The sequence below is a fragment of the Neocloeon triangulifer genome, unplaced genomic scaffold (assembly GCF_031216515.1).
Source record: "Neocloeon triangulifer isolate White Clay Creek 2 clone unplaced genomic scaffold, ASM3121651v1 ptg000001l, whole genome shotgun sequence".
In the NCBI taxonomy this organism is placed as follows: domain Eukaryota; kingdom Metazoa; phylum Arthropoda; class Insecta; order Ephemeroptera; family Baetidae; genus Neocloeon; species Neocloeon triangulifer.
The window spans coordinates 2,932,072-2,945,153 of NW_026775544.1; the positions used below are offsets into that span (position 1 = coordinate 2,932,072).

General features: G+C 36.8%; 1 protein-coding gene across 8 annotated transcripts in view; it reads left to right on the forward strand.

The window, feature by feature from the left end:
• Positions 1–13,082, forward strand: part of LOC132199908 (peripheral plasma membrane protein CASK) — a 29,607-nt gene that overhangs the window by 13,867 nt on the left and 2,658 nt on the right. For 2 of the 8 annotated variants that reach the window (XM_059625009.1, XM_059625033.1), the window contains exons 10-18: positions 6,120–6,347; positions 6,992–7,156; positions 7,970–8,077; positions 9,113–9,142; positions 9,479–9,577; positions 10,591–10,729; positions 11,035–11,085; positions 12,636–12,755; positions 12,822–12,932. In XM_059625009.1, the coding sequence (XP_059480992.1) occupies positions 6,120–6,347; positions 6,992–7,156; positions 7,970–8,077; positions 9,113–9,142; positions 9,479–9,577; positions 10,591–10,729; positions 11,035–11,085; positions 12,636–12,755; positions 12,822–12,932 (1,051 nt within the window). The remainder of the gene's footprint in view (positions 1–6,119; positions 6,348–6,991; positions 7,157–7,969; positions 8,078–9,112; positions 9,143–9,478; positions 9,578–10,590; positions 10,730–11,034; positions 11,086–12,635; positions 12,756–12,821; positions 12,933–13,082) is intronic. The other 6 variants (XM_059625026.1, XM_059625017.1, XM_059625050.1 and 3 more) reach the window with 6 other exon arrangements.

Below are 13,082 nucleotides of genomic sequence, written 5' to 3' on the forward strand. Positions count from 1 at the left end.
GTTAAAAATTATTAAAAAAATATTTTAATTAAAAATTAATTTACCGCAAATTTTAGTAAATTTAGATTTAATTCAGTATGACGTGATGAAAAGTTGGAATATTTTTCATGAAATTCTTAATCATGGTTTCAAAAATCAATTTTCAATTAAGATTGGCGCTTAGAAGGTATTATAAACAATTTTTGGTCTTTCTCAAAGCTTTTGATCGGAACAAATTTTCATTCACTTATTCGGTGAGCTCAAGAATCAATCAAATCTAATGTGATTGTTGTGATACGTAAAATTTAATTAAAACTTCCTACAACACTAACAATAAGAAGCGTGAAAAACTTCCTTAGAAACAAAGGATGCGAAAAGGTTGCAATAGTTTAATTATTTGCAAATTTGCACTTCTTCTCAATTATTTTTAATTCAAGATAAACTCACAATTTGTGGCATCGAATTTTTCGTAAATTTAACATGTAAAAATTAGATTGGTTAAACCTGAATTTCTTTCCTTTTGGCTCAACACGTACTTGTTATTTTAATGTCAAAGTTTAAAGTCTGCATTGGATCGTGGTTCTGTGGCCCCGAACTTATTTGCAGCCATTACGAGTTCCTGCCTTTTAACTGCAAGGCCTTTATTTGCAACGGTCTTGACCCGTTTGGAGCCCGCGTGCTGCGAATGTTGCCAATAACGAGTTAAATAAAACTGAGACGTGACCTGGCGCTTATATTGTGGCGAGACGACCGCGGTCCGTCCGCCGATGAGCCTCCGGAGGACGCAGATCAATGATCAACACCGCGCGAACACCAGTCAAAATAAGTTGAAAAAGAGACTGCGACGTTCTCGTGGCTGATCAAATATTTACGCGCGCGCTCTTTCTCTCTCAGCAGCTCGGCTTTTACGAGTCTTTGAGATTCTCCGAGCCGTCGTCTGCTGCGTCATAAACACGACGCTTTACGGCCGCCTTTCATTACCGCGAATTTCGGCGGCGCTGACGATAATTAGCATCTGCACGCCACGGTTGTAATTCTGGAACCGTCGCAAATCTGGTCATTGGTCCGGCCTCAAAATCAAAACATCAAAAGTTAAAAAATTTACACGTTTCTTTGTAAGATACAACTGAAAAATATATGGAAATATATACGATGTATTAGATATTTGCTATGCTTTTAAGAATGAGGCACTCAGTTAATTTTATATGATTTGTTATACAAAGGTGTTTTGGAACAGGTCAAACAACTATTTAAACTTTTTTCCGCATGCAGAAGATCAGGTTGTTTGTTGGTTTAATGTCTAAAACTTCGAAAAAAAAATTACTTCTAGGCTTTTTTGTGCCGATTTAGTCTATTTCGCAATACATTTGAAAAAAAAATACTGAAACTGAAGTCATTCTAGCCTAAACTTTATTATTTTCCAAATTTCAGAACATTGTGATGAATCTAAGATGCAATTGATTAACTCTATTACTATACGCAAAGAGGAAGCCAAAAATGAAGGAAAAATTTTCATATTAAAAATTTTGTTTGTAATAGTTAAGTAAAAAATGGTTTAATGTATTCTCTTTAAAAAAGGTTTACAAACCTCTTTAAATTGCTCCAACTAATACATTGTAAACTCCAATAATTAAATTTTGAAAGGAATCAATATTCTTTTTAGACACGCTTTCTTTTGCAAACGGCTGACGTGGAAACTATGGATAATGCGGCAGTCGGTTCCGCCGTCCGCCCACTGCCGCTTTTTGCGCGTATCGGCTAAGTTTGATTGGCTGCGAGTCCATCGGAACCGAAATCGGAAAAGCAATTTAGGACGGCAAAACTTTTCACTGGCACCGCCGTTGGCAAAAAGTCCAAGTGGATCACTCGGCTTTAAATTAAGCACACCCTTTTGTTTTATAATTGAAAAATAAAAAAACAGGGCAATGGCATGCAGTTTTCGCCAGGAGCGCAGCCGAGATGAATTAATAGGCCATCATTTATTTACCGTCTCTTGTTGGCTTCAATCCCTGCTGAAAAGAGAGGGAGAGCTGCCAGGGTATGGACGGAATTTTTCATTGCAGCACCGAGAATTATGGCGTGCTTTAATTGAGAAAAAATTTGCAGTCATGAATATGCGATGTGCACTCTGTACTGAAGAATGAGGACAAAACTGCAGTTTGTATTAACATGGTTGGAGGGCAAAGAGGAAATGAGTACTGCGCAAAATTACTTTGTAAGAGACCGCACCAAATCATTATTAAAAAAAAAATTTGGCGCGCCAGCTTATTGAATCTTTTTTAATTAATTTCAAAAGGCATTACAGAGTTTTCTGTAAAAATTGGATATTAATGTAATTTCAAAACGTGTTATTGTAAATTTTTGTTAAAAATTAAAATTTTAATAAATTAGTGTTGTGATTATTTTTAATTTTTACATTTTAAAACTATAGACAACTTTTTAGGTTCTTCTTAATTAATTTTGAAATTTTCAAGCACTTCTGGTTTTTAAAAATGTTTTTATACAAATAATAAGTTTTATCTAAAAATAAATTCATTCGGAATCGGGAATGAATTTATCAATGCCCTGTTGTGGAATCACAAAGAAAAAATTATTAAATGGAAAAAATTATACTTTTATTTTGTTTTTTAAGTGTTATGATTACTTTAAGGTTGGAAAATTGCAAATCCAAATAAAGAAAAGAGCATAAATAAAATACTTGAGTTTTATCAATTTTAAAATAATTTACTTCTCTACAGTTAATTTGATTCATAAAGTTAGAAATCATCTTATAGTACAGGTCGGTACGGGTATTTTATTTAACAGTTACTAACTACTTTACCCTGTGAATGAAGGCCAATGATCAAAATTATTAAATTGAAGCTTCTTATTCAACATACACAATCAGTTAAAAGAATAACATTTAAATTTATAAATAATTTTTCTTCAAATTATTTTAGTTTGAAGTAATCTTATTTACTTATTAAATTGTTTTTTCTTCGTCCAGTTTTCCAGATTGCAAAATGGGTCAGCGTCAATTATTGTTCGCAATTAGTCAGATTTCGATCAGCATCTTTGCGGTTGGCCATCATTGGAGGGGCGACCAATCGCCGGGCCAACTAAGCCGCCGCTCCATTATCAGCGCCCGTGTACATGATGTATTAGCCAGCCGGTGTACACGCGATACATTAGCCGCCGCCCCTGCAATATGATATGCATAATCTGTGCGCACTGCATGCTAAATTAGCTTGTCAAGCAGGCCGAAAGGTGTATCTGGCGGTGGCGAGCACATCCGTCCGACCGTGCCGGCCTTTTGTTCGCGTCGCACACTCGACTTGTGCTGATCTCATCTAAAATTCCATCAACAATATCAACGTGCCTGACGTCACTTGCGCTGCTTCTTCTTCTTCTTAGTCGTGCCTTGCAGTCTCGGCAGGCAGTCGGCCACGATGATCTTCTATGTGAGTCTCTTTTCAATTAAAACCGGCGAGTCCCACAGGACTTGTGATTGGCCTCTCGCGCGCTAAACCGTTATCTTCCCTTGCCACATGCAGACACCTTGATCCTCGCCACACAGATAACTATTCCCTCCTTAAAGTTGGTGGACACAAGTGCTCCAATAATTTACCAGTCTCAAAACTTATTAGTCCATGCATCATTTATGGTAAAAGGCTTTGAATTAAAAGCCGAAAGTTGGAAATTTTGGCTCAAATGGTAAATATTTAGTAATTTATTGAGTTGTAAATTGTCCTTTGGAGTGAATCATGAATTATTTATGTCTAAACTAACAAAATTAAACTAAAACTATTGTATTTTTTATGGTGGCACACTAAGTAGTGTACAGTAAATTTTATTATCCATTCAAGCCTTAAAATAATTTAGCAATTTTATACTGCGAGCCACAGAAACGTTTGTTCTTTATTTCTTTTTTAGCTTTTTATTGCTCGTTATCAATTCGATAGCATTTATTCATTTATTTTATAATGAAGACAGCTTTTTTTCACTGTAACCGTTTCTGAAAAATCAGTTTGAACTCATGATTTTCCAATTGAAATTGCTATCAATTTCGCAAAAATTACTTTTGATCACCTTTTTTCATGACCCAAAAGTTTTATGTAATACATAAAAATTTTTATTCCTGATTGAAATCATGGAATTAATGAAAAGATGACAAGTGTCGTCCCAAGTTTCAAGATTATAGTAATAATTACAAATTAATTCTAATTTCCACTTTTAAGGTTGAAATTAACCTTGTCTTATTGCTAAATAATTTTCAGCAGTTTTCAGTCAGAGATTAAATTCGAACTAAATGTTTCGGCTCCCTTAACTGCCTATGTAATATCTTTCATAAGTGTTTAAATTTCAAGAAGCACCATCTGGAACTAAAATTTCAAGATTAATTTTACTAAAAATTGCACAATTTCCTGAAAAACATTGTCAAGAAACTTATGATAAGATGTGGAATTTTGTATTTTATCTAAATTATTTCCATCAAGTTTGGTCGCTCTAAGAATTGATTTTTAAACGCACATCATTGCCCAAAGTTTGAAATATCAAGAATAAAAAAATGTGATTTGAACCCCCATGGTAAATTCTCAGCTTTGGTGCGTGGGGATTGCAAGGCTTCGCTGGTGTCACGTTCGCCACCGCCCGAGCGACGGATAAAAAAGTGCTGAGTGAATTTTTCCACCGAATGTTGCTTTTTACGTGTTATCCGACCGCAACCGAGCGCTGCCCGGAGATGTTATTGTTTATAAAATTGATTCGGAACACGCTCTCTCTCGCAACTGTTACGCCTCGTATAGTGCTGACCGTTTCCGTTTATGGATCTCGTTTCTATCTCCCTTCGCGTGCCACTTGGACTCTGTATCATCAAACGGGGGTTCGTTTGCTCAGCGCCGACTGCTCTTCTGGCTGCTGCTAGGGGAGTCTATGCAACCAGCTTGTCCGCCGTGCTACGCGGGTTGCATTCCAGCGCCTGCTGATTGCGGAAATAGTGTTTGCATTCAAATTCGCATCCTGCTCACGATTTATCGATTGTTGTTTCGAGCTGCCGCTATTTTTTATCGCTCAAATCCAATTCATGACTTGCGAGCGAGCGGTGATTTATGGCGTTTTTTGTGCTTATCGCGCGCAACCTGCAAACTTGGCCAACAGCTTTTCACCGGCATTAATAATTTAAAAGTGTTTAGATAGGCGAAATTGAGCTGTGCGAACGCAAAACTTGCTCTTCTTTGGTGATGCATGGTGGCAATAAAAAAAGTGGGGAAAGGGCTTATTTTATGCTTGACTCCAAGGAGCGCGGGGACAATCGACTCATAAATTTTCCAACCTTGTATAACTATGTCACAGACCTTTGTGAGCTATAAAATTCAAAGTGCGAGAAGTGTTTCTTTGATTTAGTTCCATGGAAGTAATAGCACTAGGCATTTTCTATCAAATACATTATTCAATTAGTTAGGGAAATATTAAATCGTTAAATTTGCAGAGAAATGTAAATATTTTAATATTTGATCAAAATCTCTAACGCACAAATTTGAGTTTGATTGTGAGCTGTTTTATTAAAATTTTAAATAAAGCACTCTTTTTAAGTAAATAAGCCGTTGAGGAAGTTTTTAAATTGGCAAATAAATCAAAACTACGTCTTCTTTGGTTCACTGTCAGGTATAAGAACACTGTTCGGTCCTCCTTAAAAATTATGATGTTTTTCCTTCAAAATCTTACAAAATACATAAATATCCATTCCAAAATAACCAATGGAAATACCAATCAAATTAACTCCATGTCAGTTAGCATCAATGACACATTATAAAAATTATGGAAGACCTTTAGACTTTTTGAAAGCATTTTGAATTTTTATAAATCTGAAATGTAAATTGAATTCCCATATCGATTAATCCAATATGAGCTCAATCTCAAAATTCACCACTTGGCAAACAAACAAATTTGAAAGTAACGATGTTGTGTAACAACTTTCGCTCACTAATTAAACGCGCGGCGGCAAAAAGTGTGTGCTGGCTGCTCTCAAGAGATTGATAATCAAAACGAGGAGGCGCACATTACAAGCCGCACCTCGACTGAACAGCTCGAGCGAAAATCAATGGGCGCCTAATTAGAGAGACACGAGAAGTTTGTGCTAATCTGAATTTGTAATGTTGCAGGCGCTGCTTCAAGCACACGACGTGGCCTCGCACGAGGTGTATGGTGCAGGCGCGGTGCGCGTGACGCCCCCGCCCTTGCTGCCAGGTCCGTACCTGAATGGCAGCGAGGAAGGCGGCGGCGGCGGCCTCATGGGTGGCGTCGACAGTGGCGACGAGGGTGGCCCCGAATGCGAGATGGTCACCCGGGTGCGCCTCGTGCAGTTCCAGAAGAACACCGACGAGCCCATGGTGAGTTCTAAAATAATTTTAATTTAAAAAATTCATCGATTTCAACGATAAGTTGCCAAATATTAAAAAAAAATCAGAATTTGTTATTTTTCTAGAAGGTTTTCATTCAAATATTGTTTGAAGATTTTGATAAATTGTAAGGGGACTTATTTATTCTACATTCAGATACCATTTTGGATTGCATTGGAAACTGCATTATTAATTAATTTATTAAGTATTTACTCTCCACTCATCACAGATATTTGCACTTTATATTCACATTCAATTTAAAATATTTATTTTAACTAAAAATTTAACGAAAAAAAAATAAACTATTGAAATATAACAATTTTTTATTGAAAGTCAACTTTTTATAAAGCAAATTTCATCCCACATCATTGTAAAAAATTTCTACATTTTCTTCCGTCAACTTTTTTTCTTGCTCCGACTCGCTCCTTTCAATGAACCCAATAAATAACAGAAAATGAAGATTCCCAGCGTTTCCCTGCAAGCAAAGTGGGTCGTAAAAAATGTTGGCACGCGAGCCAGCGTCGTCGGAAGGCGATTTTTCGGTCGTTCTGGTGAAGAATGGCCTCCTTTGGGGGGCGTCGGCGCGGAAAACGACTGAAGATTTTTTGCTAATTTGGACGACATCTGTTCCGCAGGGCATCACACTGAAGCTCAGCCCTCAAGGCCAGTGCGTGGTCGCCCGCATTATGCACGGCGGAATGATACACCGCCAGGCCACCTTGCACGTGGGCGATGAGATCAGAGAGATCAACGGAGTGTCGGTGGCCAACCAGTCAGTTAGTACCTTGCAAAAAATGCTGGTGAGTGTGACAATTGTGCAATTCAGCTTGATTGGTCCCAAATAATTCGTCCTCTGTAAAAAGCTGCAGGTTTATGTCTAATAAATTTTCATTTTCCGTGTTGTAAATTTAAATTATTACGTATTATTTTAGAGACTTGTCAAAATTATTAAATAAATTTACAAACCAAATAATATACGTTCAAAGTTCAAAAAAAAGTAAAGTGCCCTTTTTGTTACTGCATTATTCACTGAAATTAAAAAAAAAATCTGCTCTATTTATTCAAAACTTAAATTTCATACATAATTTTGTATCATTTTTGTTTGTGTTGTTGTGTTTCAATATTTTGGTTCAAATTCTGGTTAAAATTTTTTAATTTAGAAGATTCTGCTTAAATTTTCAACAGTCAAAAATTAAAAACTGCACATTTTTATCATTTTTGGGCATAATTTCTTTTTTTTCAATTATTAGAGGTCAGCACTGAATCGAAATATACCAAAAAATAATTAAATTAGTTTCTCTTTGGCCCAAATGAGCTATCAAAGGCGATGCAGGACAAAAGATCAAAGCGTGTATAACACATAATATTTCAATATCGGAGCCGCGGATCATCATGCAGAGAAAAGAGCGCCTTTGATCTCCCTCCTTTTTTTGCGCTAAAAGCCCGGGAAGTGCATGGTAATGTGTTCAGACGGGCGAAATATTTGGCCAATCAAGCTTGGGAGCAAGGACGTATCCATCCGTCCGTCCATCTTTATGGTGCTCCGTCTTTTTTAATACAGCTGCAAACATGAAAGATAAAAGGCTAATGATTTTTCATGTGATGTGTTCCAGAGAGAGGCAAGAGGCTCAGTTACTTTTAAAATCGTGCCCTCGTATCGCAGTGCACCGCCACCATGTGAGGTAAATACTCCTGCCGAGATGCAATACACATTCCACTCCGTACGAATATACATATTTACTCTCTCTCTCTCTCTCTCTTCTCTATATATGCCCCATATTTTTTATACATATACTTTGCACTCACGTTCAGTCAGTTGCCAACAAATTTTTATCTTTTACAGTTCAGTAGAGCTACAATTCCATATTATATATATTTATACAAAGTCTCCATTTACATTTGTCTGTATGCTTGCTTTTGATACGTACACAAACACATTCATTGTGAGCTAATTTTTTAGCTTTGCTCCGCGTGTGTTTTCATGTACTATGTACAAATTTACACTTGAAGAAGACGTTTGTCTTTTATATTTGTTTTTATTCAAAGAAATAACGAGAGGAGACGAAATTAAATTCCTCCTTGTGTAAAAACAGGACACACTCGGTGATAAATTTGCATTTTTTACGGCTTGCCCTGCTCTACTTTTGCATCTCGTACGTCCGCTCATTTTAATAACATTTCACTTCATGAAGCGCGATTCGCGCGCGCAACTCTCTTGGCATTCAATCTGCAATGGGGTGGAAATCGGAACTAGGAAAGCTAAGATTCATTTGAAAAACTCCCTGTCCCACTGACCCTCCTTGTTCTAATTTCTATAGACTGATGAAAAATAGTCTGATTTAATAGTGATTGCCAATATTCCCAATGAATTATAATTTTTTTATTCTTTAGCTCACAGAAATATTGAAAAAATATTCAATTGAAAAGGTTCAATAAAGGTCAATTTCAAAAACATTTTCGATTGCTCAAAAAATACTGTGGTTTAGTCCAATTTCAAAAAGGGATATTTTTTTCATTCTTTCATTTCAACTTTCTCATTTGATTATCCTCAAGCAACTTTTGCAAAGTTCAAGATTTACTCATTTATTTTTAACTTTTTTTTGTAAAATTTATATTTTTCACCAGTCTATTTCAAAATTGTTCAAAAGTGAACAACAAATGAAATTTCAAAATTTTAAGTGAAAAAATGTGATGATTTTCGCCGTGCCCTATTTGTGACACCCTGGATTTATGTCTTTATCCTCTCTTATTTCTAGTTGTTCAGGATTAAGCCTCTCCCTGTTTTAGTAAGTACCGCTGCTCTATTAGTTGGCTAGTTAGTTAGTTGACAGTCTGTGCCCTTTAATCTGGTGTATTACACGTGTTTTTTGGCCTCAGGCGTGCCGAGTTTAAACAACTCTGGAGGCTCCCAAGACAAGCAACTTTCCCTTAACCCGCAGTTGCTTATTTCTGGCCCGATTGTGTTCGTGCATGCGTGTATAACTCGGCGTCAATTGCTTGATAGTATATATATTTATTAATTATTTTGAGGTATCTTTTTTTATTGTTCTGCGAGGCAACACCACACTACTTTTCCTTGTTCGACTCGTCTGGCCTCACTCAAAGTCTCCTCTCGTTCGCAGATCTTTGTGCGCGCACAATTCGACTACGATCCCCTGGAGGACGACCTCATACCATGTGCTCAAGCCGGCATCGCCTTCAAGACTGGCGACATTCTGCAGGTACATAAATCACACCCCGACTAACTTGCTCTCGCGTTCGCATGCGAAGTTTCCGATCCTCGTTTGTTTGCCTAATTGCTGTCTTCAGATAACAGAGCCAAATGCTGGTAAAGTTTTAGCAAAAATGGATTGTTTCGTAAGCTCAAGTTTGTCTGCAATCCTATAATCCCAAGTTTGACGTGAGCCCAACAAGTTTTATCTTAAAAGTAAATTATACCAATTTTTTATAGCATCAAAATAAAATGGCACCACATTGATGGCATTTTTTATTGTTCTATTATTTTTCTTTTCGTGGACTTCTACATATTTTATATTTTTAATAGATGCTAAATGTCTACAAATTTTTTGTCCCACTGTTTGAAAAATACAAGCAAAAAATCAACTTCATTTCCCCAAATGGGATGTTATTAAAAATTAAATTTTAACCAACCCATTTTAGAACACATCTTGCATCTTGTTTTTCCCTCATATTTAGCGTATAATCTGTCCATAGAGAATTGATTAAAATTTCATGAAACGAACTTATGGGAATTGTAATGGTTTTGGTAAAGTTAATTTGTGAATATATAAATATTCCCATATTTTTCAGTCAACAATATTTTCTTTACTGGTTCTACTTTGCTACACTTTGCTTTAAATTAAAGCAAGTTAATTACGATAATTATTATTATTATTATTAAATTAAAATTTTAAACTTTTAAATTAGAATGGCTGTTTATTGAATCTTTTCAGACCATTTTTTGCAACCTTTCTTTGGGGATTACGATATTATGTTCAAGAATATTAATCGCAGTTTTATCTGGCTCAATTTTTTTCTTAAATTCTTAGATCTTCAAATTAACTTATTGCCACAATTTTCAAATTTCTGGCTCTGTTTTGAAGAAATTTAAAAAATTATTTTAAAAATTCCTGAAAATTCCAGCTCATTTTTCCGATTGGAACCGACCCTTGAGCTGAAATTAATATTAGATGTGATTCGATTTAATATTTGGATGTGTTTGGCCATTTTGCAGATTATAAGTAAGGACGATCACAACTGGTGGCAGGCCCGCAAGGACGTTGCTTCCGGCACCGCTGGCCTCATTCCCTCGCCGGAGCTGCAAGAGTGGCGGACGGCCTGTCAGGCCATGGAGAAGGCCAAAAATGAACAGGGTGAGTGTTTGTTTGGCCCCTGAGGGAAATGCTGTCTGACCATGGAAATAACGCAGCATGAGTGTGTGTTTTAGCTGACTAGTGGGTGGCGGGCGCGAGCGGGATTTTTGGCATTCATATTTGATCAGCACAGAGAGATGCATATTTTTTCCGGGGGGTCTCGTTTTTCCTCTCTAATCAGGCAAAGAGTGTTTTTGCGTCAGGGAGGGATGTAAAGAAAAAAAAATCAAAATCAAAAAGATTCTCTCAGGGGCTCCTTTTGCTCTGCATAACCTCCTCTGTGAAATTTGTGTTGTTCGGTGCAGACGGCAGTGCAGGATGCACCTCTCAAAAGGAGACGTGTGATGGCACCCCAGGTTAGAATTTGGGCTCTACCCTGCACCTGCATTGCGCATGCGCACCCTTTTGTGCAGCGATTCCCTGCCCATGTGTGCACGCGGGTAGCCTCCCGTTATGATGAGGAAACATACATTTTGAAATCTTCAGCTAATTTTAATTTTGAATCATCAGTTTGATGAGGAATGATTATATAAGTATAAAGTTGAATTTTTGGAAAGATAAAAAAAAATGAAAAGGAACCATTTTTCAAAGGAAATAAGCCTTAAGCTCTTTTTCCATTATTTATGAAATCTTCATTAAGTGCAAACTTTCAACAATTTTTTTTTATTAAACCAATCAGCAATATAATACAAAAAAAAAATATTTACAAAAGTTAATTAATTAAAAAAAATAAGACCTCGTTTTAATTCCATAATATTTATGGTGGCGGATTTCAACAAAACTTATCACTCGGATTAAAATAGGTTGAGTTGCCCTGTGTACTGAAGATTTAAGAATTACGTTTCCTTCTTAATTTTTGTTCATCCCTTGTGTTTTTTGGCAGGGAATCAAAATTTTTTCCATACATACTTGGCGTGTCAATAGGCGTGTATACTTCTTTCCTGTGTCTGCAAACAGAATTTACGACTCCTCTCAGGCAGCAGCCTAGCCAAATTGATTTTTGTTTGCCCTGCTGTGTGTGTGTGTGGTTGCTTTGGTGCGAGAGACAGAGAAGAGGCCTCTGTGTATACGTTTTGAATCCTTGTATGTGTTGCTCTGTGTCTTTTTAACGTTGTTTGTAAGTGCGGCAGATGAGACTGGAAAGTGAGAGTGTAAAAGAGAGAACCCGAACTCCTTCTTTTGCTGCCCTCGTAAAATTGCGTTTGATGTGTCTGCTGGACCGAAACCCTTGTTGAGAGTCATTATATGTGTTGTTGGACATTTATTAAATTTTCTCCATCACCCCCGCTAGCAGCAGTTACAAAAAAAAATATATATTCCTACCGTCAAAGGATGTTCTTTGAAAAGTTGATAGCAAAAATATTGCAATGAAAGTTTATATCAATGTTTTAGCAACTGAAACTTATGATACTTTTAGGAATATTTTGTTTTTAATTTGCACAATTTAAAATAAGATATTTTTTTAGATGGATCTATATTTTTTTAAATGACCATCCAAAAATAGAGGAACTTAAAATTTATCAGCTTACCTAATTCAAATATATCAAAATTAAAAAAGAAAACGAATTATAATTTTGGCCGTAAAAATACTAAATTACTTCAATCATTTCAGATACTTTTTCAAACAGAAATAAAATACTATGTCGATTAAAGGCTGGATTTTTCAGAGAATGTCCTTTGTTGTAACAAATCTCGTTCAAGTTTTTGTCTCGTTTTTTTTACCATAAATCGCGCTTAAATCGCAGGCTTATCTGCTGAAACCGTAGGCTTTAGGGGGATGAATAGAGAGCATGATGTGGGATAAATAATTAAAGACGAGCGCTGTGTTTGAGGCTCGGCTGGCGCTGTGGCGCGCGAGCTGCTGCTCCGGTGTGTCTTTTGAATAAAGGATGTCCTTCTTTTGCAGTGAACTGCTCTATCTTTGGACGGAAGAAGAAGCAGTCTCGAGATAAGTACCTGGCAAAGCACAATGCAGTATTTGATCAGTTAGACCTTGTCACATACGAGGAAGTCGTCAAACTGCCCTGTGAGTACATACACAGTAGACACCGAATTCTCACGACCTTGACTTTACTTTTTTTTCAAATTGCAGCTTTCCAACGCAAGACCCTTGTGCTGTTGGGCGCGCACGGGGTGGGACGCCGACACATCAAGAACACACTTATCGCCAAGCACCCGGACAAATACGCCTATCCCATTCCTCGTAAGTTTTGTCAGCCACCTTTCTTTCCTCTGCATGATTATCGATTCGCCCCCGTTACGTAACGGCGCCTTTGGAGATTTTAAGCGCCTCTTTGCGAAAAAATCTTATCCTTAAGATGCTGCTATTTCGAGACCAAAAGGTGTTAAGGCG